The sequence below is a fragment of the Abramis brama genome, assembly GCF_963993115.1.
Source record: "Abramis brama genome assembly, chromosome: 6".
Lineage (NCBI taxonomy): Eukaryota > Metazoa > Chordata > Actinopteri > Cypriniformes > Leuciscidae > Abramis > Abramis brama.
In genome coordinates this window covers 17,482,496-17,507,886 of record NC_139968.1, presented here as the reverse complement: position 1 = coordinate 17,507,886, position 25,391 = coordinate 17,482,496, and the positions used below count along the sequence as shown (strand labels likewise).

At 35.6% G+C, this 25,391-nt stretch overlaps 3 protein-coding genes across 4 annotated transcripts; 1 reads left to right on the top strand and 2 right to left on the bottom strand.

Moving 5' to 3' along the window:
- Window positions 1-25: 25 nt before the first annotated feature.
- uchl5 (ubiquitin carboxyl-terminal hydrolase L5) lies at window positions 26-6,233 on the top strand. The gene is made up of 11 exons (XM_084116811.1): window positions 26-253; window positions 3,203-3,266; window positions 3,354-3,459; window positions 3,533-3,658; window positions 3,735-3,796; window positions 3,884-4,014; window positions 4,093-4,156; window positions 4,233-4,335; window positions 4,412-4,525; window positions 5,409-5,507; window positions 5,895-6,233. The coding sequence occupies exons 1-11, from the start codon at window positions 178-180 to the stop codon at window positions 5,937-5,939; spliced, it is 990 nt and encodes a 329-aa protein (XP_083972937.1). The 5' UTR covers window positions 26-177; the 3' UTR covers window positions 5,940-6,233.
- A 4,266-nt stretch (window positions 6,234-10,499) lies between these two features.
- Window positions 10,500-12,691, bottom strand: rgs2 (regulator of G protein signaling 2). The gene is made up of 5 exons (XM_084117930.1): window positions 12,535-12,691; window positions 12,361-12,447; window positions 12,118-12,179; window positions 11,269-11,435; window positions 10,500-11,179 (listed from the first exon to the last, which is right to left on the bottom strand). The coding sequence occupies exons 1-5, from the start codon at window positions 12,618-12,620 to the stop codon at window positions 11,000-11,002; spliced, it is 582 nt and encodes a 193-aa protein (XP_083974056.1). The 5' UTR covers window positions 12,621-12,691; the 3' UTR covers window positions 10,500-10,999.
- Window positions 12,692-19,366: 6,675 nt separating this feature from the next.
- On the bottom strand, window positions 19,367-22,453 carry rgs13b (regulator of G protein signaling 13b). 2 transcript variants are annotated; one of them, XM_084117884.1, is made up of 5 exons: window positions 22,138-22,453; window positions 21,942-22,001; window positions 21,767-21,831; window positions 21,443-21,609; window positions 19,367-20,275 (listed from the first exon to the last, which is right to left on the bottom strand). In XM_084117884.1, the coding sequence occupies exons 1-5, from the start codon at window positions 22,212-22,214 to the stop codon at window positions 20,087-20,089; spliced, it is 558 nt and encodes a 185-aa protein (XP_083974010.1). In that variant the 5' UTR covers window positions 22,215-22,453; the 3' UTR covers window positions 19,367-20,086. The 2 variants fall into 2 exon arrangements, with proteins under 2 accessions (XP_083974010.1, XP_083974011.1); XM_084117885.1 differs by having other exon boundaries at window positions 21,767-21,828; window positions 22,138-22,323.
- Window positions 22,454-25,391: the final 2,938 nt, after the last annotated feature.

Here is a 25,391-nt window from a genome sequence, read left to right as displayed (position 1 = left end):
ACACACGGAGGCGGAAGCGCGCCTCACATGTTCAAGGCACCGCATGAAGCAGAAGAATGACGCTTGTCGAAAGGAATGCCGGGAAAACTACTGTATTTGTGAATGAGTCTCGTTAGCCTCGTTTAACCGCTACACGAGAACAGTTTTCTGTTTGCAATAAGATATATAATTTCAGAAATGGCGGGAAGCGCTGGGGAATGGTGTCTTATGGAAAGCGACCCGGGAGTTTTTACAGAGCTGATAAAGGGCTTTGGTGAGCACTCAATATTTTCTTACATTAGCGGTGCGTCGCTAGTTTTGTTTCAGTTCAGTGATTTTGGTCACCAATATGATTGGTAATCATAGGGTGTGACTGCCAGCCTGCCATGTGGTTCCTGGTTTAAATCCACATAAGCATATTCTTTGAATGGGCTCAGTGTATGAGTCAGCGCTGCACTATATTGTTAATGAATGCAGAATGACAGCTGCCTCACATTTGGTCATGTCTCAAAAAATATTGAGCAACCTACCCAGACGGCATTTTTCAGCATCCTTTACAACTTGCGGTTTTGGATGCGTACAAACATTTGTATGGCATATTCAGGCATCATAGGGCAAGTTCCGAACATTCCATTCATTTTTTTGTGTTCGAACATTTGATTCAGTATATTCAGGCATCATAGGGCACGTTCCGAACATTCATTCATCTTTTTTTGTGTTCGAACATTTGATTCAGTATATTCAGGCATCATAGGGCACGTTCCGAACATTCGATTAATCTTTTTTGTGTTCGAACATTTGATTCAGCATATTCAGGCATCATAGGGCACGTTCCGAACATTCGATTCATCTTTTTTGTGTTCGAACATTCGATTCAGTATATCCAAGCATCATAGGGCACGTTCCGAACATTCGATTCATCTTTTTGTGTTCGAACATTTGATTCAGCATAATCAAGCATCATAGGGCACGTTCCAAACATTCGATTCATCTTTTTGTGTTCGAACATTTGATTCAGTATATTTGAGCATCATTTGCATGTTCTGAGCATTTGATTAATTGTTTTGTGTTCGAACATTTGATTCAGTATATTCAGGCATCATACGGCACGTTCCGAACATTCGATTCATCTTTTTGTGTTTGAACATTTGATTCAGTATATTCAGGCATCATCGGCACGTTCCGAACATTCGATTCATCTTTTTGTGTTCGAACATTTGATTCAGTATATTCAGGCATCATAGGGCACGTTCCGAACATTCGATTCATCTTTTTGTGTTCGAACATTTGATTCAGTATATTCAGGCATCATAGGGCACGTTCCGAACATTCGATTCATCTTTTTGTGTTGGAACATTTGATTCAGTATATTTGAGCATCATTTGCATGTTCTGAGCATTCGATTCATCTTTGTGTTGGTATTATTGTTTGAATACAAATCTTGAATCCAGTATATTTGGGCATTAAGACCCTGGCAACTTATTTGTGTCTGTTTATCTTTTTGTCTTTTTTTGTTTAGTTTTTCCATGTTTATCTGCATTGCTTTAATACTTTGTAATGTTTAATAAAATAAATTAAAATAAAGATATTACGCGCACGTTCCGAACATTCGATTCATTATTTTTGTGGGTGGCATATTGTTCGAACATTTGATTCACTATATTTGGGCATCGTTTCCATGTTCTGAGCATTCGATTCATCTTTTTGTAGGTATTATTGCTTGAATACAAACTTGAATTCAGTATATTTGTCCACTATTCGCACGTTCCGAACATTCGATTCATTATTTTTGTTGGCATCAAATTGTTCGAACATTTGATTCAGTATATTTGGGCATCATTTGCATGTTCTGAGCATTTGATTCATCTTTTTGTTGGTACTCTTGCTTGAATACTAAACTTGAATTCACTATATTTGGGTATTATTCACACGTTCCGAACATTCGATTTAGATTTTGTCAGCATTAGTTGCATATTAACACTGAATTCTGTGTTATTTGGGCATAATTTGGCATTTGTTCCGAACATTCGATTCATATTTGTGTGGGTATTATTGGTTCAATGTGTTTCAGTATTGGGCATCATTTGCACATTCCGAATATTCTGTTGCTATTTTTTTCTAAACATTATTGGTTGTGTACGAACATTTTAAGTATACAGTATCTGGGCATCATTCACACATTCTGAACACTAGTCCTAATTTTATGGACATTATGGGTGCATTCAAGCATTTGATTCTGTATTTTTGGGCAACTGTCTTTTTAGGTATTATTGATTGCATTCGAAAATTTATTTCAGTGTATTTGAGCATAATTTGCACATTCCAAACAGCATATTTAGTTGTCGCTTGCACATTCTGAGCATCTAATCAATGTTTTTGTTGGCGTTCTGCTCAATGTTCCTCAGCATGTTTGGGCATTATTGGTGCATTCGAGACATTATTTTTGATCATCATTAGTACGTTCAAATGTTTTGGACCATTACTGGGATAGTTCACCCAAAAATGAAAATTAGCCTATGATTTACTCACCCACAAGTCATCCTAGGTGTATATGACATTCTTCTTTCAGATGAATATAATCAGTTATATTAAAAAATGTCCTGGCTCTTCCAAGCTTTATAATGGCAGTGAATGGCTGATTTTGTTTTGAAGTCCATAAAAGTGCACATTCGAACAGCCACAAAAGACCGTCTACACTCCGCCTACTGACCTAACGTGTAAACATAATGGGAAGCGCGCTTGCTAGAGGGGATTTAAACTTTACCGGCTGGAGACCCAAGTTTGGTTTGAAAATGAAAAATGTACCAAACCCAATGTTCTCTCACCATTCCTGATTTCTAACACGCACTTACCGCGTTCGGTCTTGCGTCTGTCAGAGCAGAAATGAAAGCTGTTGCTCTCAGTGTGTTTTCTGTCATCTCCGGTCGCATTCATATGTAAATTGTGTGATTTTTATTACGTCCATTAGATTGAAAGATCTGCAAAAGCCCATACATTTACCCGCCCATAGACCCTCCCCCCAAAGAAATCAGGACAGAAGTTTTCGAAAAAGTGGACAAAATAGACAGATTCAAACACCAGGTGTAAACAGAAATGTGTCTTCCTCGTCAACTTGTGATCCGATCGACCAAAACGCATTTAATACCAGCTATTAAATCTTTTGATTCCGCAGCATTTGTGGCTTTCGAATGTCATGTGACACTGATCTCTCTGTTTTCATTAGGATGCAAAGGTGCACAGGTGGAGGAGATATGGAGCATGGAGCCAGAAAACTTTGAAAATCTCAAGTAAGCAAATATCCATGAATCTATTAACATACGCAGTGTTCTTCCAGCGTTCTAACTGCAATTGAATATGCGCGTAAATCATTTCAGGCCCGTTCACGGTCTGATTTTCCTCTTCAAGTGGCAGCCCGGTGAGGAGCCGGCGGGGTCTATTGTTCAGGACTCAAGGCTGGATCAGATCTTCTTTGCCAAGCAGGTGAACGATTATGCGTTTAATTAAATCCTGTTACCATATTTGGACATTTCTGAATGCGAACGTGCCGTTTCAGGTCATCAATAATGCCTGCGCGACCCAAGCGATCGTCAGCGTGTTGTTGAACTGCACGCATCCTGATATGCTCCTTGGAGAAACGCTGACAGAATTTAAAGAGTTTTCGCTCAGTTTTGATGCCGCAGTAAGTTGGCGCATTTATATAACTGGATACATTTCATTAGTACAGTTTATGAACCTTTTCTTTTTTCTTTTTCAAGATGAAGGGTCTTGCTCTCAGTAACTCTGAAGTTATCCGACAAGTTCACAACGGCTTCGCTAGGTTGGTTATTTGGAGCCTTTTTCTCTTTTACCATATGACTGATATCACGTATAATGTTTTTGCCATTTTCTTTTTTTACCCCCGTAGACAACAGATGTTTGAGTTTGACGCGAAGTCGTCGGCTAAAGAAGAGGATGCTTTTCACTTTGTGAGCTACGTTCCTGTTAACGGGCGACTGTACGAGTTGGACGGACTTCGTGAAGGACCCATAGACCTCGGTAGACGGAATCGACGTTGAATAGTTCGTTTTTTGCGCGGTTGGTTCATGTTCTTAAATGATTTTGTCACTTTCTCAGGTGTGTGTAACCAGGATGATTGGATCAATGCTGTACGGCCCGTCATTGAGAAACGAATACAGAAGTAAGCATCAAGCTGATGTGATTCATTTCGAGTCGTTGGTGTTTCTACAAAGCTGTTTAAATCATTTGGTTTTTAGATACAGCGAGGGAGAGATTCGATTCAACTTGATGGCCATCGTTTCGGACCGCAAGATGATTTACGAAAAGAAGATCATTGAACTACAGGCTCAGCTCACAGAAGTAAGACCTTCCGACTGTTAAATACTGGAATGACAGAATGAGGACGCTTGCTTAAAGACGTTCCTGCTGTTCACAGGAAGAGCCGATGGACACAGACCAGAGCGGGAATCATCTGAGCTCCATCCAGTCAGAGATCGCCAAGTATCAGCTCCTGATTGAAGAAGAGACCCAAAAACTTAAAAGATACAAAGTATGTACATGGGTGTTCCCCTCAATGAGCTTTTAAAGAGAAACTTATTGTATGATAGACCTTTCTTTATTATTATTTTTCCACATTGATCCTCTAAAATAACTTCATATCACTTTACTTTATATTATAATCATATTTATTATAAGTTTTCCTCATTTGTTTTTTTAAATGTTAATTTTATTAACAAGTAACATTACTATTGATTTCCTCATTGGCTCTTTAAAAACTAAGTTGTTATAAAATAGAAAATTCACTACTTTATTATGAATATAATAAACTTTATTATTATTATTATCCTCTAATTTATCCATTCAAATGTTAATTTTGTTTCTAAGTAATATATGTTATAAAATATGGAATTTAAACTTTTAATTAATAATTATTAGTATTACTGTTATTAATAGTAATTGTTATTTTTCTCATTGGTTCTTAATTTCTGTATAATATAATGATGACAATAATACATTATTATTATGATTGTTTTTCCTAATTTATGCTTTACAGTTAATTTGTTTTAATAAGTAAAATGTTATAAAATATCACTTTTCTTTTTTTATTATTATTATTATTATTGTCATTTTTTTCTCATTGGCTCTTTAACAACGTATGCATGTTATAAAATATAAAATACACTACTTTATTGTAATATAATAATAATCATTATTATTATTATTATTATTATTCACCCTTATTCATCCTTTCAAATGTTATAAAATATATAATCACTTTTCTGTTGTTATTATTATTATTATTATTATTATTATTCCTAATTGGTTATGTTACAAGTTAATTTTATTAATAAATGATATGTCATAAAATAACTATTATTATTGGTACAAAGTCGCTTAAATTATAAAAATGTTGATGTATTTTTTTTTTTAAGGTTGAGAACATAAGAAGGAAGCACAACTACCTACCCTTTATAATGGAGTTACTGAAGACATTGGCTGAATATCAGCAGCTGATTCCACTGGTGGAAAAGGTAAGTACAGTCAGAGCCGGTGTGTGTGTGTGTGTGATGGTGAATCTCATCATACCACTAGAGGGCATGATTGATGCATTATTTCTACTCTGAAATGTGTTTCCCTCTCTTGGTAATTTGACTGCATGAAACCTTGCGGTTAGTTATGTTATTTGAACAGTACTATGCTAAGATTAAAGAGTAAACGCCTAAGTTTAAAAGCTTAATGCAGTCCTGCAGTAATAGCACCCATATAGTACCATGGTGCATTTGCGTTTATTCACCCAGCCCATTGTTGGAAAGGCTGCATGTATTCAAATTCAAAGTACTTGGAATTCTACATTTAAATTCAGTTTCTTAGATATGAATATAACAATGTATTTTTCTTTCTTTCCTCTGTTTCTTCAGGCAAAGGAGAAACAAAGTGCCAAAAAAATACAAGAAGCCAAGTAACCCCACATTGTTAGACCCCGTTTGATGTTATGCCACGGAATCACTCGATGTGCTGTTGTCTTCTGTATCCCATACAAGGAGCGCCTGGAAGTGAAGTCGAGCGCGGTGCTTGATGTCATTTCCTTCATGTCTGCATGCATGTGAAGAGATGTTTAAATAATGTCTTATTTTCATATAAATTTCATTTCAGTAATATTGTTGTTTCATGTTTTGTTCTTGTTAGCGCACAGTAAAAGATGATAAATGAGTCTTAAATTACTGTAAAATACTGTACAATAAAGCACTAATCTATTATTACCGTTTAATAATTAGGATGGTACATTTTAATTTAAATGATACACATGTGAAAAGTCTCTTTTGTCAGTAACAAATCAATAGGGGAAGGTTTTTAATTATATAATGTATCATAAATCTGCCCTAATAACATGGAAAATGTTCCTGTCTGTTAGGCAGAAGCAACTGCTTCATGTTTTGGAAGAATTTGTTTGCTTTACATGGCAGCTTCGTGCTTCTCATGTTAGCAAATAGAGCTGTTTTTTGTCCTGATGTTTCCTGTCATCTGCAATGTTTAATTTGGGAATATGACGCAGACTCACATGGGTAGACAGACTGCGGTCAGGCTTGTTACAACCGTAGCAACCAGTGTTGAAACGGTATCTTTATTTCCATGTTCCATTCCTCAGAAATATCACATTAGCTAATCACTTTTTTGCTGACAATACTGTTTTTGTTTACTTTGACTTTCAAAAATGAAACTACTGAGAAATATTCACTGGTGGAGTGATGGGTAATTTGCTTCGTAGTGTTATTTTAGTATTATTTAAATACTATTACAGTATTAAAGAAGTAAAAACTCAATTTAATTTCTTCATAGGGAAATTGATATTTAACAATAACTTAAACCTTTAGTCTGCCTTACTGTAAGCTACAAGGTTGTTAACTGATAGTATTTGCTTCTGTTGAAGCCATTAGCCCACATTTAACAGCAGAATTCCTGGTTCTACATTACCCATAATGCTGTACAGACATGCAAAATTTGCCAAAAAGCTCTTTAGCTCCGCCCACTCCCATGAAGCACTGCGAATAACGTAATTGATTAAGGCTGCATCCGAAATCGCATACTTCCCTACTTTATAGTTGGTGAAAAACGAAGTATGTCCGAATTCACAGTACTCATAAAAAAGTTGTCAAAAAGTCCCCGGATGACCTACTACTGACAAGTGTGCATACGAGATGGACACTCTAATGTCCCATGATGCCACGGGAGAGGATTTGTGAATGGCAGTGAAGCAATGCAACTGACGCTGGTAGGTCACATGATAATGATTGACAACCTGACGAATGTAGTTCGTCCACAATACATTCATACTACACACATTCATCTGAAGTGGCGCTGCGCAGATCTGAAAAATCCCTATGGGATAATATAGAAAATGAAGAAAAAAAAAATACTTCTGAAACCAGGGCCACTATTAGCTTTTACTTTTATATTTTAATTTTATGTAGCCTACTTTTGTCATTGTATATGTATATATATATATATATATATATATATATATATATATATATATAAATTGACAAAAGTAGGCTACGTAAAAAAATAAATATAAAAATAAAAGCTTTTTCAGCATATATATATATATAGCTGTAATTTATTTTTATTTCAGTTTTTCATTGCAGTTGGTTGCTAAAGCAACATTTCAAGCAAAAGTTTTTCCTCTAATTTATTTTTTTATTGTTCGTCCAATCATCATTTTGCAGTGCAGCAGCTCCGGTTGGTGACGTGCGTTTGCATTTCGCGCCACTTTCTCTGTCCCGGATTTTTGCCTTACCTGTGCAACAGTTCTCATGAAGTGATGGAAACTTCAGTAAGTGTTGTTAGAAAGAGCTGAAAGGGTGTTTTAATAGTGTGCAGCGTTAAAGCAGACACTTAAATCAAGTTTGGCAATAGTTTTGTATTTTTCATCTGTTCTTGCAGCTCCGAGACAGTCGTTTACACAGTGACGTGTGACTTGAGTTTCTATTTTTTCCGAACTGTTTATTTACATTCTCTCAAACAACCAGACCAGTAAGTTAGTGATGTTAAGACAGCCGTGATAACCGTGTCACGATACAGTCTCGCCCGCAAGAACACGCTATCGTGTATGATTGCCGTCACTGTAGCTGATAACAACCTATGATTATAATAAAAGCTCAGCTGATAAACCGTCAATAATGCTTTCGTATGTAGTCGCCATTAGTGCTACCTGCTTTGTGACGCGCGTGTAGTGTAATCCGTTTAGTCTAAACAATGTGAAACATCTTACTCTTGCCAAAAATAATGTGTAATGTTGTTATAGTGTGCAAGTTTGTGTACATGTGCAAAAGTTCCTAAATTCCAATCATTTGAGTTATCTACATGACTAACAGGAATCATGTGGCAACAGCCAAAAAAAAAAAATATATATATATATATATATATATATTCAAGCGTATTTTTGGACACTGAAAAAATATGAATGTTATTACGGCATATCTAATTTTAGGTATTAAATGCACTGTTTTTTCTCCCCCTTTTATTTTTATTTGTTTTGTTTATATATAATATTAATAATAAACAGACCTTGTGTTTATATATTCAGTGGCTACAAAAAGAATGTTAGTCACACTGAAAAAAAGTTGAGTGGCATATATTCAAAGAATTGTGCAAAATTCTCAGAACTAGTTTAACTTTTATAATGCTTTTTTCCATTTAACTGACTGGTCACAAGGTGTTTTTTAGTGTGTGTATGAACTAGTCCAGGTCATCACATTTACTATGTGTCACTTTTAAAAAGTATTTTGCTTGGAAAAATGTTTTTTTTAAATATAGGCCACTTGCTTTAACATTCCCTTTATTTTCTTTCAAGTGTGGCGTAAGTGTCCCAATACATCTTGAAGCCACTGTAGATACGAAGACAAACCATGGGAAGTGAGTTGAGGAAAGCCAGTAGTGTTGTAAATTATGAACACGTTCTTGGACGGGTCAAACGGGCCGAGTGTTTGGTGTCTGTTCAGTGTCCGACCCCTGTGAGATCATCTACAGGAACAGAAGGAACACGAAGGTAAATGCGTCCCCACGTACACCCAAAAAAAAACAATTAGCTGTATCAAATGTGTGCAGGTTTGCCACTGGAACAAAACAAACGCGTTAAGTGCAGGATGTTCTGCTCTCTATATTTGCTTTAAATGTTTGTCTTTAAGGAGAAGCGAGTTTTGTTATGCAGGTAGGCCAACATCTCATGCCTTAAATGTAAAGATGATAAACTCTTACACACCCTGCATCTCAACTTATGTGGAAGTGTGCAGTAATTTATGGATGCACTGGGTGAGTTTGCTGAGATAATTGCAGTTTGGTTTTGGCTAGTGAGACTAAACTGGTAAAACTGGTTATGGGACATTGAACTGATCAGATAATATACATAAAAGGGCATTTAGGAGGTCTTCTTATCTTTGCAACTAAAAAAAAGCTTTAAAGGTGACAGCAGAAAATGGTGTGAGTTTGGGGCGGGGCTGTTTGTTGAAAATGTTTTGCAATCCTGTTTTGCAACGCAAGTGAAATTACACTTCAACTTTAATATTATAAGTAACATCGATATCATCAACTAACATATATTGCGAAAGGACGGTTTGTGTAGAAATAAAAACATACTGAAACGTGCATGTTATAGCCAATGTTGTTTAATACTATTTTGTCTAAATAAAAATAAAAGCTGAAATTGTTTAGGCATCAAAAATGATAATGTGCAGTAAGAAAAATGGATATCCATTTTTAGATTTGTTAAAGATTATATTTAACAGTATTATTAAATTATTAGTGTTTTTAAGCATTAAAGGGTTAGTTCACCCAAAAATGAAAATTCTGTCAGTAATTACTCACCCTCATGTTGTTTCAACCCCGTAAGACTTTCGTTCATCTTCGGAACACAAATTAAGATATTTGTGATGAAATCTGAGAGCTGGATCAGTCCTCCATAGGCTTCTATGTTATTGAAACTTGCCGGCCCAGAAAGTTAGTAAAGACATCGTTAAAATAGTCCAAGTGACTACAGTGGCTCAACCATAAGTTTATCAAGCGACGAGAATACTTTTTGTGCGCAAAAAAAACAAAAATAACGACTTTATTAAACTATTAATTTTCTTCTGTGTGGGCCTCTGAGTGAGTTCACGTAGTGTAACAGCGCAGCGCTTCTGGGTTGTACGTCAGAACGAAGGCTCACTATTGGCTGACGCTGGTCATGTGTGTGATGCGTGTGATGCTGGCCAATGAGCCTTCGTTCTGACATACAACCCAGAAGTGAGGATCCCACTGTAAAAAGTGAGAAAACCTGTTGCCTTAAATTGATTAAGTAATAAACTTCATGCGTAATAAAAAAAAATAATTGAGTTACGTGAACTTGACAATTCCACATAACTTAATTTTTTCAATTTCCCATGAAGTTTATTTACTTCATTTTAAGGCAACGGGTTCCTCACTTTTTTTTAAGTTAAGCCAACTGATCACTTTTTACAGTGTAATGGAATGACAAACAAACATGTTTTAATCCATATTTCTTCTTTTTATTGTTTTTGTTATTATTAGTGTTTTTAAAGAAAAACTTTACATGTGTTAGATTACAGCAAAGGTAATCTAAATGTAAAAAACAAAGAATAGGGGAGATGAGCATGTACAATTAAATATGTAATATACCGATAAAATAAAAAAAAACTCAATTTATACATCTCTTTATATATACACACACACACACATTTCTTTTTGCTTGCATCTGCTTTGCTGTAAAATCCAGAAAAGTAATGAAATGACAAATAAATAAAAAAAGCAAAAAAATCCACAAAATAGTACAACTTCAAAACATTGATGCTGCTTCATTGCAGTATTAATATTTCACCTGACATTCACCTGAACTATATACAAATTTGTGCAAAATATGCAATATTTAAATACACTGAAATCTTAATAGCACTATAAGAACATGAAAAGGCAGATGCGTGTACATTCTAAAACGGACCAGCCATTAGTTTAAATGCAACAACTGAAAACATCATTGCTCTCCTGCAGCAATTCTGCATAGTCGACGGTAGAGTTCAGAGTCCAGGAACCGCGGGTACGAGTTGTGCTCCATCAGGAAGTGAACTCTGTTCTGGGCTGCTTTGAAACTAGACTGTGTTGGGATCAGAAGGCTTTGGTGGAGGGACTCCTTGGTGTTGAAGTCCAGGTTGACCTAGAGAAGGAAGAATTGAAAGATATGAGAACGCGTGGCACCGCTTGATGAAAAGGAATGAACTTTGCCTGGCGTTGATGAAACCTCACCTCCTTCGGAGACTCTGGCTTGACGAATTCTTTGTATATTGTTTTTGCCCTTGATCGGAGCTTTGATCTCGACCCGATCTTTCTAAACTCTTCGCAGGCCAGCCAGAACTCGATATTCTCCTCGCAGTGTTCAGACTTCATGAAGAGGCGCAAAGCAATCGTTCCATCTGAAATATGAAAACAGTAATAAGATCAGTTGGCATTAAATAATGTGGTGTATTTCCCCCCTCAAAAAAATAATAAAAATAAATAAATTATATATATTATATATATATAATTTATTTATCTATCTATCTATCTATCTATCTATCTATCTATCTATCTATCTAGAGATAGATAGATAGATAGATAGTCAAAAGTTTGAAAACATTACTATTTTTAATGTTTTTGAAATAGTATCTTATGCTCATCAAGCCTGCATTTATTTGAGCAAAAATTCAGAAAAGAAACTGTAATATTGTTAAATATTACTACAAAATAATGTTTTTCTTTTTTTAATATACTTAAAAATATAATTTATTTCTGTGATCAAAGCTGAATTCTGAAGGATCATGTGACACTGAAGACTGGAGTAATGATTCTGAAAATACAGCTTTGCATTACAGAAATAAATTATATTTTTAAGTATATTAAAAAAAGAAAAACATTATTTTGTAGTAATATTTAACAATATTACAGTTTCTTTTCTGAATTTTTGCTCAAATAAATGCAGGCTTGATGAGCATAAGAGACTTCTTTCAAAAACATTAAAAATAGTAATGTTTCCAAACTGTCTCTATGTGTGTGTGTGTGTGTGTGTGTGTGTGTGTGTGAAGATAAAATTTGTGAATATTTAGAAATATCAATTACATTTGCTGCTCAACAAGTTGTCCAGAGATTGTGCCCATTGAGTAACTTCTTCAGTAGTTGGCCTGTGCGGATATAAAGACAGACATTTTAAAATCAAATTAAAAATGTAAAATATTTAATGTTGAATTAAATTATCTTTATTTAATAATTTATAATTTTTGATTAAGTCAATGATCCCAATTTATTATATGAACATACATAGTAATTAACAAAAGCAAATGAACAGTTTTTCCATATGCTCACCCGTATAATTTTCTCTGTGGCGTGGGTTGGCGCGATTCTCTCGTGGGAAACGTCTTGAACAGCATTCTTGATGTCCAATTTGTTTTTCTGTTAAACAAAATCAACAAACATTAGCAACCACATGCGTATCGCTCGGCGTAAACCAAATGCGACTTGATAAAATGCACATCTTACTTTATTTCGCTTTGTTCTGTAGTCATATCAGGGTTGCTGAAGTAGATCAAGAGATCCTTGCTCGAATCTGGTGCGGAATTTCTCATTTTTGCCAATCTATCCAAGACTATCAATTGAACTAAAACAAGTTGTCTTGAAGTGTGCTGCTTTTATACCTAAGGACTCTGTGCTGTGGGCGGGGCTTCATCAGCAGGGGAAGCATCTGATTGGTTGCATCAGCATTTGAGTGGCCATGTACTTGTGCAAGTCTTGTTGGCAGGAACACTGCAGTTCTTTCTCAAATAATCTTTAATCAAACAAAACTTAATGTTTATTTAAACTGTGTGTGTGTGTGTACACTAACCTAATCTAAAAACTTTGTGATCTCATATTTCCCATTTCCCATAACTTCCATTTGTGCTTGTAAATATTTCTGATGACTTTTTTATTATAAAACGTGCAAAGCAGTAAAAATAAGGAGTAAGTATACGTGCAAGTTTAGAGATGTACAAAACCTGAGTAACTTGTAACTCGAGGATGTTAACGTAATATCCGTCTAAGGCAAAAAGTACTGAACAAACTGGAATGTTCCCAACCAACATTCCACATGTCTATTTGTGGAAGGCAGTGTTTTATTTATAGAAACTCTTCTAAAAATAGCTCATGTCTTTGTCATTGTATTAATTACTTTGGACGTGATTCAAAACACAAAACTCTCGTAATCTTTGCCGTCTTCACTTTTTGACTGCAGATATCAGGCTAAACTGCTTGATGCAGAAGTTGAAAGATTTTAGATGATTACCTGAAGAATTATTCTAATATCCTAATCATATTTAGATATGCACTAACTCTCGTCAGGCTTTTTAAGGGGGAAAAACAGGGCTTTAAAACCTTCATTCAGAATCAAGGGCCTCGCTAATAAACATATTGTGCTGTGGTGGAAGAGTAAACATCTGTGACAAGATAAGTCGTGTTGGAACATTGACTTTAAAGTGCTAAATTAGATCAACATGTTTGCAGCTGACAGACTTGCCGTTTTTAGTCATCCTTGAGCACAAGTGTTTGTGTTCTCTTTTGAGAGAAAAGCTTAATGCATTAGTATACGCCTTACGCATCCATTATCTCAGACGTAGCACTTAATTGTGAGAAATGCAGTGCAGAAACTGTAACTTGCATGACAAAATGCATGACTAGATGGCAATGTCTGATGCAACTCAAATGTCAGGTTTTAAAAACCACATGCCACAAGTGCATTTCTCATTTCAGTAGGGCTGTAATAAACCAAAGAAAATCTTGGTCGACTGAAGTCCTGAAATTTTCGACTAAAAATGACGTTAGGAAAAAAAGTGTTAAATTAATTAGCTGCGCACTGTGCGCAGTATTTGGTAGCCTTGTTGTCCGCCTAAATGAATTATAAATAATCAAATAATCGACTAGGAGATTACAGCCCTACATTTCAGAGAGCAAATCTGTACAATTTGTACAGAACAGGTTTCCTTGCTTCCAAGTACAAGCGCCGTACTTCCAAGTACGGCGTGGGATTGCACGTATTGTGCATGATTTAAAGCCGCCTCTCAGTACTAAAGTGAGTTATTTTTGCTGATTATTGCACTTAAACAGTCAAACACACACAAAATAATGTAATAATGCCGGTCTTAACGAGTATTCACGTAAACACAGTCAGTTGTGTTTTAAGTGAACATAAATAGTTGAGAAAGAAAACGCATGTGTAACAGTATAATGGAACTGTGCGTCAGGTCTTAAAGTGACAGCAGCCTAATATACCTGCTACCAAATTATGAGATAATATAAAAACTATCTATATGGCAGTTTTTCCCCATGGTATCAATGTCAAAATTGTGGCCAGTGAAAATGCCAGTAACTTTGGTAAACCACTAGCCACAGTGGGTTGGGAATTGAAAATCGATTCCAATTCTAAAAATCGAAAACTTGAGGTCAGGAATCGAATACTTGTTATAAAATAAAAATTTCGATTCCTTTGTGACCATTTCAATATGACTTTTAACCATTCAAACGCTAGACGACTCTCACGCTGTTTTCTGTGCTGATAACACATCCAAAGTGCGCTCACAGATTTTTTTTAAAAACCATTCAGCCGTGAAAAGACTCGAGTGCTGTTTTCTGTGCTGCACACACATCCAAAACATGCGTTCAGATTCAAAAAAAGTGATTTTAATGTGATTTTAAACCATTCAGACACCTCGAACGCTGTTTTCAGTGCTGCAGGCATGTGTAACTATTTTGGATCCGTGCAACTCTTAAAGTGACAGTAGCCTAATATTCCTGCTGCCGTCTCTATAACAACACTAATCAAACAACAAAAGACAAAGAGAAAATGTACTTGTTCTTGACTGAATAACTTGTGTAACTTTATTTGTAATGTATATTTTATTGATAAAGTGCAGTGCATATTCCTGCTGCCGTCTCTATATTTATTCTGTTTTCTCTATTTAGTTCAATTGTATCTTTGTTCAGTTGTATCTGTTTGTTGCGATTGCTAATTTTTTATTTGTTCTTTTTTAATTACTGAATGTTTATGTATGGTATTTTTAAACCACAGGCAAACGTTCTTTGCGTAAGTGTTCTTTAGCCTGTTGATTTTTGTTCATGATAGTCAGCTACAATTAAATGTTTTGCAATAAGACTAAATGTGAATGATATGTAAGTTATTTTAAGTTGTTTTTTGATAAGCAGAATCAAAATCAGGCCTATATATACACTCACCTAAAGGATTATTAGGAACACCATACTAATACTGTGTTTGACCCCCTTTCGCCTTCAGAACTGCCTTAATTCTACGTGGCATTGATTCAACAAGGTGCTGAAAGCATTCTTTAGGAATGTTGGCCCATATTGATAGGATAGCATCTTGCAGTTGATGGAGATTTGTGGGATGCACATCCAGGGCACGAAGCTCCCGTTCCACCACATCCCAAAGATGCTCTATTGGGTTGAGATCTGGTGACTGTGGGGGCCATTTTAGTACAGTGAACTCATTGTCATGTTCAGGAAACCAATTTGAAATGATTCGAGCTTTGTGACATGGTGCATTATCCTGCTGGAAGTAGCCATCAGAGGATGGGTACATGGTGGTCATAAAGGGATGGACATGGTCAGAAACAATGCTCAGGTAGGCCGTGGCATTTAAACGATGCCCAATTGGCACTAAGGGGCCTAAAGTGTGCCAAGAAAACATCCCCCACACCATTACACCACCACCACCAGCCTGCACAGTGGTAACAAGGCATGATGGATCCATGTTCTCATTCTGTTTACGCCAAATTCTGACTCTACCATCTGAATGTCTCAACAGCAATCGAGACTCATCAGACCAGGCAACATTTTTCCAGTCTTCAACTGTCCAATTTTGGTGAGCTCGTGCAAATTGTAGCCTCAAGGTTGTGCGTGTTGTGGCTTCACAAATGCTTTGCTGCATACCTCGGTTGTAACGAGTGGTTATTTCAGTCAAAGTTGCTCTTCTATCAGCTTGAATCAGTCGGCCCATTCTCCTCTGACCTCTAGCATCAACAAGGCATTTTCTCCCACAGGACTGCCGCATACTGGATTTTTTTCCCTTTTCACACCATTCTTTGTAAACCCTAGAAATGGTTGTGCGTGAAAATCCCGGTAACTGAGCAGATTGTGAAATACTCAGACCGGCCCGTCTGGCACCAACAACCATGCCACGCTCAAAATTGCTTAAATCACCTTTCTTTCCCATTCTGACATTCAGTTTGGAGTTCAGGAGATTGTCTTGACCAGGACCACACCCCTAAATGCATTGAAGCAACTGCCATGTGATTGGTTGATTAGATAATTGCATTAATGAGAAATTGAACAGGTGTTCCTAATAATCCTTTAGGTGAGTGTATATAACTATCAAAATGTGGGATAATGTCTTATGCATTTAATGTTCCTAGATAGAACACAAATGAAAGAAATTAAAGTTCTCAGTTGAACCTTTTGAATTTGCAATATGCATGTGTTAGTCATGATGCACCGTGTAATTCACCTGATCCTATTCCCTTTGAACATGAAATACTGGTTTTCAGCCTTTGGTGCTGGAAAGAGAACACATCCCTGAATAGCACAAATAGAGCGGTTTGTTCCTGTCACCAGTGTGGCATCAGAACTATGCATGTTTCCATTAGTTTAGTCAATGAGATGCAAATATAGATTTGTGTACGTGATTAGTGTCAAAGCCTTGTTGTCAGTGCAGTGCTAAAGAGGATATGGAAAACTGCTTGATTTGAATATGGGACTATTAAAATTCACATGATCAAGTTGAAGTTTACATGCACTTTCAGTACAAGTATGCCAACAGGTTTTGTGTGTGGTTACCAAGAGGTTTCTAAGGTGTTCTGTGTGGTTGCTAGGTCAAATTTACCGGCCTAATTCAAAATAGCCCATGTTCAATGATATTTTGGTGTATCTTTCCACATGAAACATCCTCCATGGCTTTATACATTAATAATTTGCCTTTTGCAACACAATGAGCACTTTTGACCACTTCCTATTTGTTATGTCATTACAAATTCTGCAGATGAATATCTGCAGCTCATGCAAGTTTCTTAGTGAACCTCAGCCGATCAGAAGATACGCGTTTTTGGGAAAAAGACACACTAGGGAGACCTACCAAATGAACTCTCTGCAACTCTGCTCCATATAAAGTCCATTTTTATGAGCCCATCTGTATCGTCCAGCTTTGCAGATGCCAGACAGTGTTTTTAAGAGACTTAGCGTCTGTTATGGTGTTCAGACTGTAAATATCAGTGAGCTTCTTAAGTGGTTCACAGTGAGATCGGTGCCAAGTTTCCGTTCGAATTGACGATAGTCCAAAAGTTTTACGCACAAGGTATTTCCCAGCAATGACACATGTGCTGTACTCATGGGGGACTCCAAAAGTACCTCAACATGAAAACAAGAGCACTTCCTTTTGGTGAGGGGGCATGTTTTTGACATAAAAGAGACAGCTTGCTTGATGAACATTTTTGTGTGTGTGTGGGCCTATGTGTGCAAGGACAATTCAGGGAGTAAAAGTACGAAAGTACAGCTGTTCAGTTTGTCCTAAAACAGAACTAAGATTTTTTTTAGTCATGTCTGTGATTTAGTATTACTTGAACAGACTTTCATATAATGTTCTACAACATAAATTAGACACAAAACCACTGTGTTCTTTGTAAACACAAGATGCTAACAGGCTAACAAGCCACTATTCATGTATTAATGAATAAATCAAAGTAATAAATCAACCACGACCTAGCATGTCCAACTTGCTAACTAAAACGCAATCTCTGAAAGTCTTCTGACCATGTTTGTAGTTGTTTTGACCCCTTGCAACACACTTTTGGTCATCTTTGATAAGCAGTTTTATGCTAGCTATTAGCAAAGTGCCTTTTAAGGTAGCATGCTAAGTGTCCTAAGTCCTGTGATTGATGGGGAACAGTCTTTATAGGAAACAACATAGAAGACTCAACACACTTTTGACGTCAGTAGAGTTGTCAGAGGTGTTTGCGTGTTGCTAATGCTAGAGACAGTTTCTGAAATGAAGCAATTGATGCATCGATGAGCTTTGCTTGCTTCTTGGATATGGCAAATTAGCATTCCAGATTGACTGTAAATTGACGTCATGACTGAATGGCTCTATATTTAAAGCTCAATTCATTACAAACTAAATTGGGCATTAGTGTTCTGCGCGAGAAACCATTAAACGGATGGGTGAAGACTTCTGTCCCTAAAAGGAGACACAGTTTTCCGGTCACAGTTCTGCTTTGCCCTTGACCAACACATTTAAGTTTTTCCAGCGGGACAGTCCCTGCAATTAGTGTGAAGTGTCTACTAAATGGCAAGTCTCACAGAGGAAGGCTTGCGTCACAAACTACGTTAGAAACACTAGGCATGCAATAGCAGAAATGTACGAGTTGCAAGATCTCATGACTTTTCAGTATCTGGTGCAATGCACACTTCTCTGGCACTTATGAAGTCTTTCTTTCTTAATTCCCTGTTCTGTGGGAACTGAAACTCGTCTGTTCCTGTTTCAAAGGTAATTGTTTCACTAAAAAGTCATGGGATCTCTCGGCCAAAGGGTTAGAAAATAATCATTCCTATGATGTTTTAATTAAACGAGTTGACATGAGCTGTAAAGTTTACATTTAGTGTTGCTTTTGGTGTTTGATGCAATATCGGTAATGGATGTACTGTTTTGTTTTCCTGTGAAGACATCTAAACATCCTTTAAACATTGGGTAATAAGACATTTCACCCAATAGACTGACATCATATTGGTTATTTTTTATTAATCGTATCAGGTGATATTGTTTCTGTATAGTTTTTAGATTTAGATAGTGGAAGTTTTTCGGAAGATTTAACCCTTTAATGTGTGTTAATTGCATTTAGAGAAATATATATTTATATATCTGCCAGTTATCGGTTAGAATATATTCTAACCGATAACTGGCCGATATATAAATATATATATAAATATATGAAAATATATATATGAAATATATATATTTAAATACATATATTTCATATATGAAAGTCAATTATAAGCTTATTGTGTCGGCCATAAATATAAATACTTTTATATATACACTTACCAAGGATAAATAAAATGTTATATATATATATATATATATATATATATATATATATATATATGTGGATATATGTGGTTATAATATATATATATGTTATATATTAAGTGGAAACAAGACAAAATACTGAGTAAGAAAAATTGTTTTCAGTAATTCGCAAAAGAAAAGCAAAGGAAACTGGGTGAACAATATGAAGATATCACTATGAACAAACCAAAGACATCAAAGAAAATGGAATGAAAAGTTCAACAGTGTCCAATCTTTATTTTATCGTCCTCAAAAATGACAAAAGTCAACATCCAACCAGTGGCTGTGGCTAATAAATAGTAGTATATCTTCATTTAAATTAAACGTTATAACATTACAAGTAATGCCTACGGTTTTTGTGTGTGGCACACATGCTACAACTGTACTTGTTTTTTTGTTTTGTTTTCATCTTGACCTCTCTAGTAGGTTATTTCTTTCTTTAATGTTATACATCTGTGTGGCAATAAGGCACTGATGTTGAAATAGGATAGTCCTATGTCAAGATCCTCTCAAAAAAAGTGTCCAAACCACCTCAACCAATAGGCTGAGGTAGTTTTTTGTTACTAAAGTCATTGTAGGACATGGCAAAGCAGTTTATAAAGATCTTCTGGAAGTGCCAGGAAAAGACGATAGTGTTGTCCCCACACTGTAGCTTCGGAAACCACCGGAAGGGCTTGAAGGAGCTGCGTCCTTATCTACACAGGAAGCACCCTCAGTTGAGAAGCACTCCTGGCATTTCAGAAACACGTCGGACTTGTGTTTCTTGTCATTTTGCCTTGATATCAACAGCATGTTCCCAACCATTGCTCCTTTTTGTCTCCTGCTAGTTTCAGAAGTTCCACACGGCGGGGGGCGCGAGCTTTGGGGTTCTGGTCCTGCACACAAACCAGACCGTTCCAGTTTTAGCATTGGTGTGATATATCCACACAGTCATCCTCGAGCATCATCCGCAGCAAGGGACTCGAGGAGGGTCTTGTACATCTCAGATCGTAGAAATCTGGGGTAAGAGTCACGTTCCATCAGACCGAAAACGATCTTCTGAGCCTCGTCGAAACACTCTGCCGTCGGACTCCTCACATTTCTCTTGATTTCCTCCCGTGTGTGATAGTCGATGTTTATCTGTGATGCAAATGAGAGGCATTTACACTATCCCTACACTGGAAGCAACCGATTATGAGATGTACTGTCCAAATAATCAGAAATTACATTACGGAAATATGCAAAATTAGGTCGTAATTGAATTGCGGAGAGCCTGGAGAATTGCGAGAAATAAAATTTTAAATACGATTATTTACAAACTGTATGCGTAATACATCGCAAAAGAGACAACAATGTACCACGATTAGTATAAAACAGTATTACTGTAAAACAGTATTAGTATGTGTAGGGGCAAATGTGTAGGCAAGTGTAGTATCTTATTAATTTCACATTCAAGTGCTGTTCCTTATATTTGTTTTACATCTGCTATGGCTCCTTTCCAGGTATCGAGATCCTCTGCTGGGGGCCTACAAATTAACTTATAATTGTTGACTTATTTTTTATAATATTAATATTTTCGAATAATTATAGTAATATAATAAATAAAAAAGAATGATATATAAACACATACATAATTTTTATCCATTATATTATATGTTAATTAGTAAGTTTAATATTTTAATAGAATATTATTATTAAAATATTATAATAAATTAATAGTAAATGAGTATAATGAATAATTTATAATATTTGTAATAATAATATTCTAATAATTATACTAAATATTTTTATTTTATTATAATATGTATAGTAATAATATTATAGTAATTTTATTTATTATACTATTATAATTATTAAATGAAGTAAATTATTATTACAATAAATAATATAATGAATTATTTATAATAATTGTATATATATATATATATATACATATATATGTATGAGAGGGAGATTTGTATTTATTGTATTGTTACTGTATATACAAATAAATATGAATACAAATTACTTTTAATTATTATTTTAAAATATGATATATTATATTGCTACTGTGTACATTTGGTAAGATAGAGATGATTTAGTGTTATTTAAATATATTTAAATATAAATATAATATATCAAAATAATTCTTTTTTCAAACAGAAGGAGAAAATAAAGGTGTAGAGCAGCTCTGCAGCACATGGAAAACTATAATTCAACTGAAAGCATATCGTGACATTACAGGCACTTCTAGTGTAGACATCCTCATTGGTTATATAGAGATTTACAAGCGTATAGAGACAGGGTGTTGTATGGTTCCTCCTTTACCTCTTTCGGAGATTCTGCTTCGACGAATTGCTCAAAGATTTTCCTCGCCTTCGAGCTCATCTTATGGGACGAAGTTATCTTCTTGTAGTCCTCACAGGTCAACCAGAATTCGATGTTTTCATCGCTGAATTCTGACTTCAGAAAGGTGCGGAATGTGGCCATGCCATCTGGAGGGAAGCAAATGCGGGTGCGCGTCAAAACACGAAACCAGCACCTCTTTAATTTACTAGTGTTTTAGTTTACTCTCGCCTCAGCAAGCCAATGCCAAAAATAGATATCAGTGCTTTGGAAAAAAAAAAAGAAAAAAAAAGAAAAGTGACTTACATTTGGAACCGAGAAGCCGTTCCAGAGACTGGGACCATTGTTGGGTGTCTTCTAAACTTAGCCTGCTGAGATCAGACGGGTTTGATTAGTTGACCATAACTGGATTAGGAGCAATAACTCTTGTTTGAACTATTTTGGACCTGGTGTCCTTATATGTGTGTCACTTTTTCCTTACCTCTCCGGAGCAGATGAACTGGTGAACATACACTTTAGTCGGCACATGAGGTTCTTTCCTCTATAGAGAGAAAGTCAGCTTTGTTGTCTGCATTTCATGATTCACACATCCAAAACCTACGCTAAAGCATCCTGGGACTCATAATGGATTCCCCTGTGCTGATAGTTGAGTAAAAATGCCTGAAGATCACACTTACAAGGTCTTGTTTCTCCTGAAGTCGTCTCTGTCCATGTTGACGTCCGTTGGGAGAGGTTGTGGGATTAGGCCAGGCATGGTAGAGCGAGGGCTTATTGCCCAGAAATCCACAGCCGCACGGTCCTGCTAGTGATCATGCTGCACTTGGTGCTCTACAGGTTTCCCTTCTGCGTATCCGGCTCTGCTTTTTATGCCCTGCGACGGTTGCTAAGGGCTCGTTTCACCAACAGGGACTCGGCGAACCACAGCAAAGAGGAAGCCCCATCAAACCCTTCCCCTCCTCCCAGTCAGTTGCTCGTGTGCGAAAAGCATAGCATGCTTCTTCATATTTTTAGACATGTAAATATACACGTTACCTGCTGAAATAGCTGATAAGCAAATTACAACTTTGCATGTTTTGGCTTTTTCAGTAATCTATGGACGTAACAGGGCCAAATTTTAACGGCGCACAAATGAAAATAAGAGTCAAATGAGATGGTTAGGCGGCTTCGTCTGTCTTTGTTTTGCTTTTTATTAGCATCTAAGGAGGAATCCTTCTCCAAACATAGATAATGAGTAACTAGCTTCACCTGCACTAAAATACAAGAGTTTTACAGCCTGGAGAACTGATGCTGAAGTTCTGCAAGATCTTTGGTTCTCTAGTTCTTTGGAAAACCATCTATGTTCTGGTGCTTTAAAGAACCCAGAAACAAACATGCTGATCTGAAGAACCTATGATAGATCTTTTAGAAACTCCAAGGAAGCATATGGCAGAAACATTTATTGAAAAGAAAAGAGTTATTTGCTAAACCAACTAAACAAAATAGTGTACTATTACTTATTAATCCTTAAATGCATGAATGTTTCGCCAATCATTATTACATATTCAGGGGCCTCATTTAGAAACGTTGCGTACACCGCTCTCTACGCAATAATTGGTATTTATAAAAAGCAAACTTGACAGGAAAATGTGCGGTCCTTCACGCAAACTCTGACCCAGGCGTACGCACAAAAACGGGTGAAATGAGAAATGGTGACACCGTTGGATGGAAGAAACACGTGAAAGTGTGTGAAACTGTAGATCATTGTGTAAAAGAAATGGCAATACTGCCTCTCATAAATAACATGAAGACTTTACAAAGCAAGTCTTACAATTAACAGCCTACACGAACACCCGTTTGATCGATCTGCAGTGTAAAACAAACAAAATCAAACGAAGATTACAACAGAATTGCAAATTAACACATATTTGCAAAAGGAAAAGTGAAATATGTTCTGCAATAATACTGGCATGTTATGCAATTCATCCGTTATTTATTAATAAAAAGTCACCAACATGCAGGAACCTGCTGGAAAGAAATATATATTATAAACCCCAGCAGACAAAAAGGTGTTTTTATGACAAGACAAGATTAGTTCAGGTTGCATGTATCATGTGGTGCAACACTACAAAAAAAACAAAAACAATACAACAACAATAACATAATGATATTTATAAAAAAAAAAAAAAAAAAAGTCTTATGAACAAAAAAAAATATTTACAATTTTGTTCCTATCAATATATATATATATATATATATATATATATATATATATTGACAATATTTGCAACACATCAGAGTCATTTGGTGCAACCAAAATGCTGGTAAAAAGCATATTTTATGATAGACTCTTGTCATGACTGTGTAAAGTCAGTATATCTCTGAAATGTTCAGATAATTTGATCTTTTTTTGACAAGAAAAAATTAGATTAGGTTGTAAAATGTCTTGTGGTGCCACTCCAGAAAAATACGTCATGAAATGTATTAATTAATATTGATGATATTAAAAAATAAAATTAAAAAATAACTAGATAAAAATAGGTATAAAAACTTTTTGGGAAATAATGATTGTGTTGTGGACAATTACATGTATTCAAAGTGTATGGAAACTATGCTTGATGGTTACATCACATGACATTTTTAGTCATTAAATTGAAACTTTTCTTGAAAAAGGTATAAAAGTTTTCGAAAACCATATGAAACAAACTTGAATACAAAAAAAGTATGTTCTAAAAAACTGGATTTTTAAAAGATTTCCTTTATCATGGTCACTCATAAATCATGAACCCTTTCAATGGACCATTTCTATGTTTTTTATGTGCATTAATCCAGTGACTTTGCTAAGTTTTTTTCTCCATAAGTTTAGTCAAAAATGGATCTAGGCAGTGAAGTGTTCACATTAGACTCCATGTGTTAATGACAGCGTGTGTAGACATCCTCAAAGTCACCTGACCAGCGCAATCGATCTCACTGCTCCACACATACTGTAACACTGCCAGTTTCTCCATTGTGCAATTGAGCAATTTTGTGCCTCTGGCAATATCAGCGCTTGAGAACATTACTCATTTCCGTTTAGTTGCCATGGCGACTGTTTTGGCGGCAGATGTTGGTCAGATTAAGTGAGAGATTGGTCTAGGTGTCATTCTCAGGCTGAAACTGACTAATAAATAACAGACACATATTGGTGAAACGGTTTTGTCAATAATTGGTGCATCCGCTGGATAATTTCAAGAGGCGAGCTTTCATTTAACTGTGGCCTGTGTAAAATCATTTCCTTATGTCAGTGTTACCACATGATTTCACATCAGTGTCATTTCTGAATGACAACATTTGTGTTGCGTTGAGATGAGAAATTAATGTATGGGGGAAATTAAAATAATGTATGATTGAATTAGTTGTACACAGTATAAGCAGCAGCAAATAGTGTCCAGAAAAATCAATTACTTATACTCTCTCAACTAAAGAAATAACTGTTAGTGTCATTTTTGCCTCTTTTAGTACTATTATCTTTTTCATACATACATACATACATAAAAAAAGTAATTTTTTCAAGAAATGAACTTACTTTTTAAGTACAAGCAAGAAATATCTCCTGCTTGTTTATCACTTTATTTTACATTTTGTCATGTTTGTCAGTAGGAGACGATCTTAGAATGTCAACCCTGTTACCTTTGTGATTTATATTTTATATTATATGAATGTGTAAGGTACAGTGAATGTTTAGAAGTAAATAAAGACATTTTCAATATCTCAATTGTTTATTTTAAACGGCAGTGAGATTAAATTGAAAACAAATTGAGCTTTCTAAGCTGTTGCTTCTCAAATTTCAACTCACTTTACATATATATCAACTATTTCAACTATATATATATATATATTATCATGATGTTTTGAACTATACATCAACAGTTGTCAGATTTCTATTTTCATTTCTCCTCAGCTATTTTAAGAGAAA

Coding starts and splice junctions, on each gene's coding strand:
- uchl5 (XM_084116811.1), top strand. CDS start 178: ATGGCGGGAAGCGCTGGGGAATGGTGTCTTATGGAAAGCGACCCGGGA. Junction 4,015..4,092: donor TGAAGGACCCATAGACCTCG/GTAGACGGAATC, acceptor TCACTTTCTCAG/GTGTGTGTAACCAGGATGAT. Junction 4,526..5,408: donor AAAAACTTAAAAGATACAAA/GTATGTACATGG, acceptor TTTTTTTTTAAG/GTTGAGAACATAAGAAGGAA.
- rgs2 (XM_084117930.1), bottom strand. CDS start 12,620: ATGAGAAATTCCGCACCAGATTCGAGCAAGGATCTCTTGATCTACTTC. Junction 12,180..12,360: donor CCACAGAGAAAATTATACGG/GTGAGCATATGG, acceptor ATATCCGCACAG/GCCAACTACTGAAGAAGTTA. Junction 11,436..12,117: donor CAACTTGTTGAGCAGCAAAT/GTAATTGATATT, acceptor TTCATATTTCAG/ATGGAACGATTGCTTTGCGC.
- rgs13b (XM_084117884.1), bottom strand. CDS start 22,214: ATGCCTGGCCTAATCCCACAACCTCTCCCAACGGACGTCAACATGGAC. Junction 21,832..21,941: donor AGTTCATCTGCTCCGGAGAG/GTAAGGAAAAAG, acceptor GTCTGATCTCAG/CAGGCTAAGTTTAGAAGACA. Junction 21,610..21,766: donor ACGGCTTCTCGGTTCCAAAT/GTAAGTCACTTT, acceptor GCTTCCCTCCAG/ATGGCATGGCCACATTCCGC.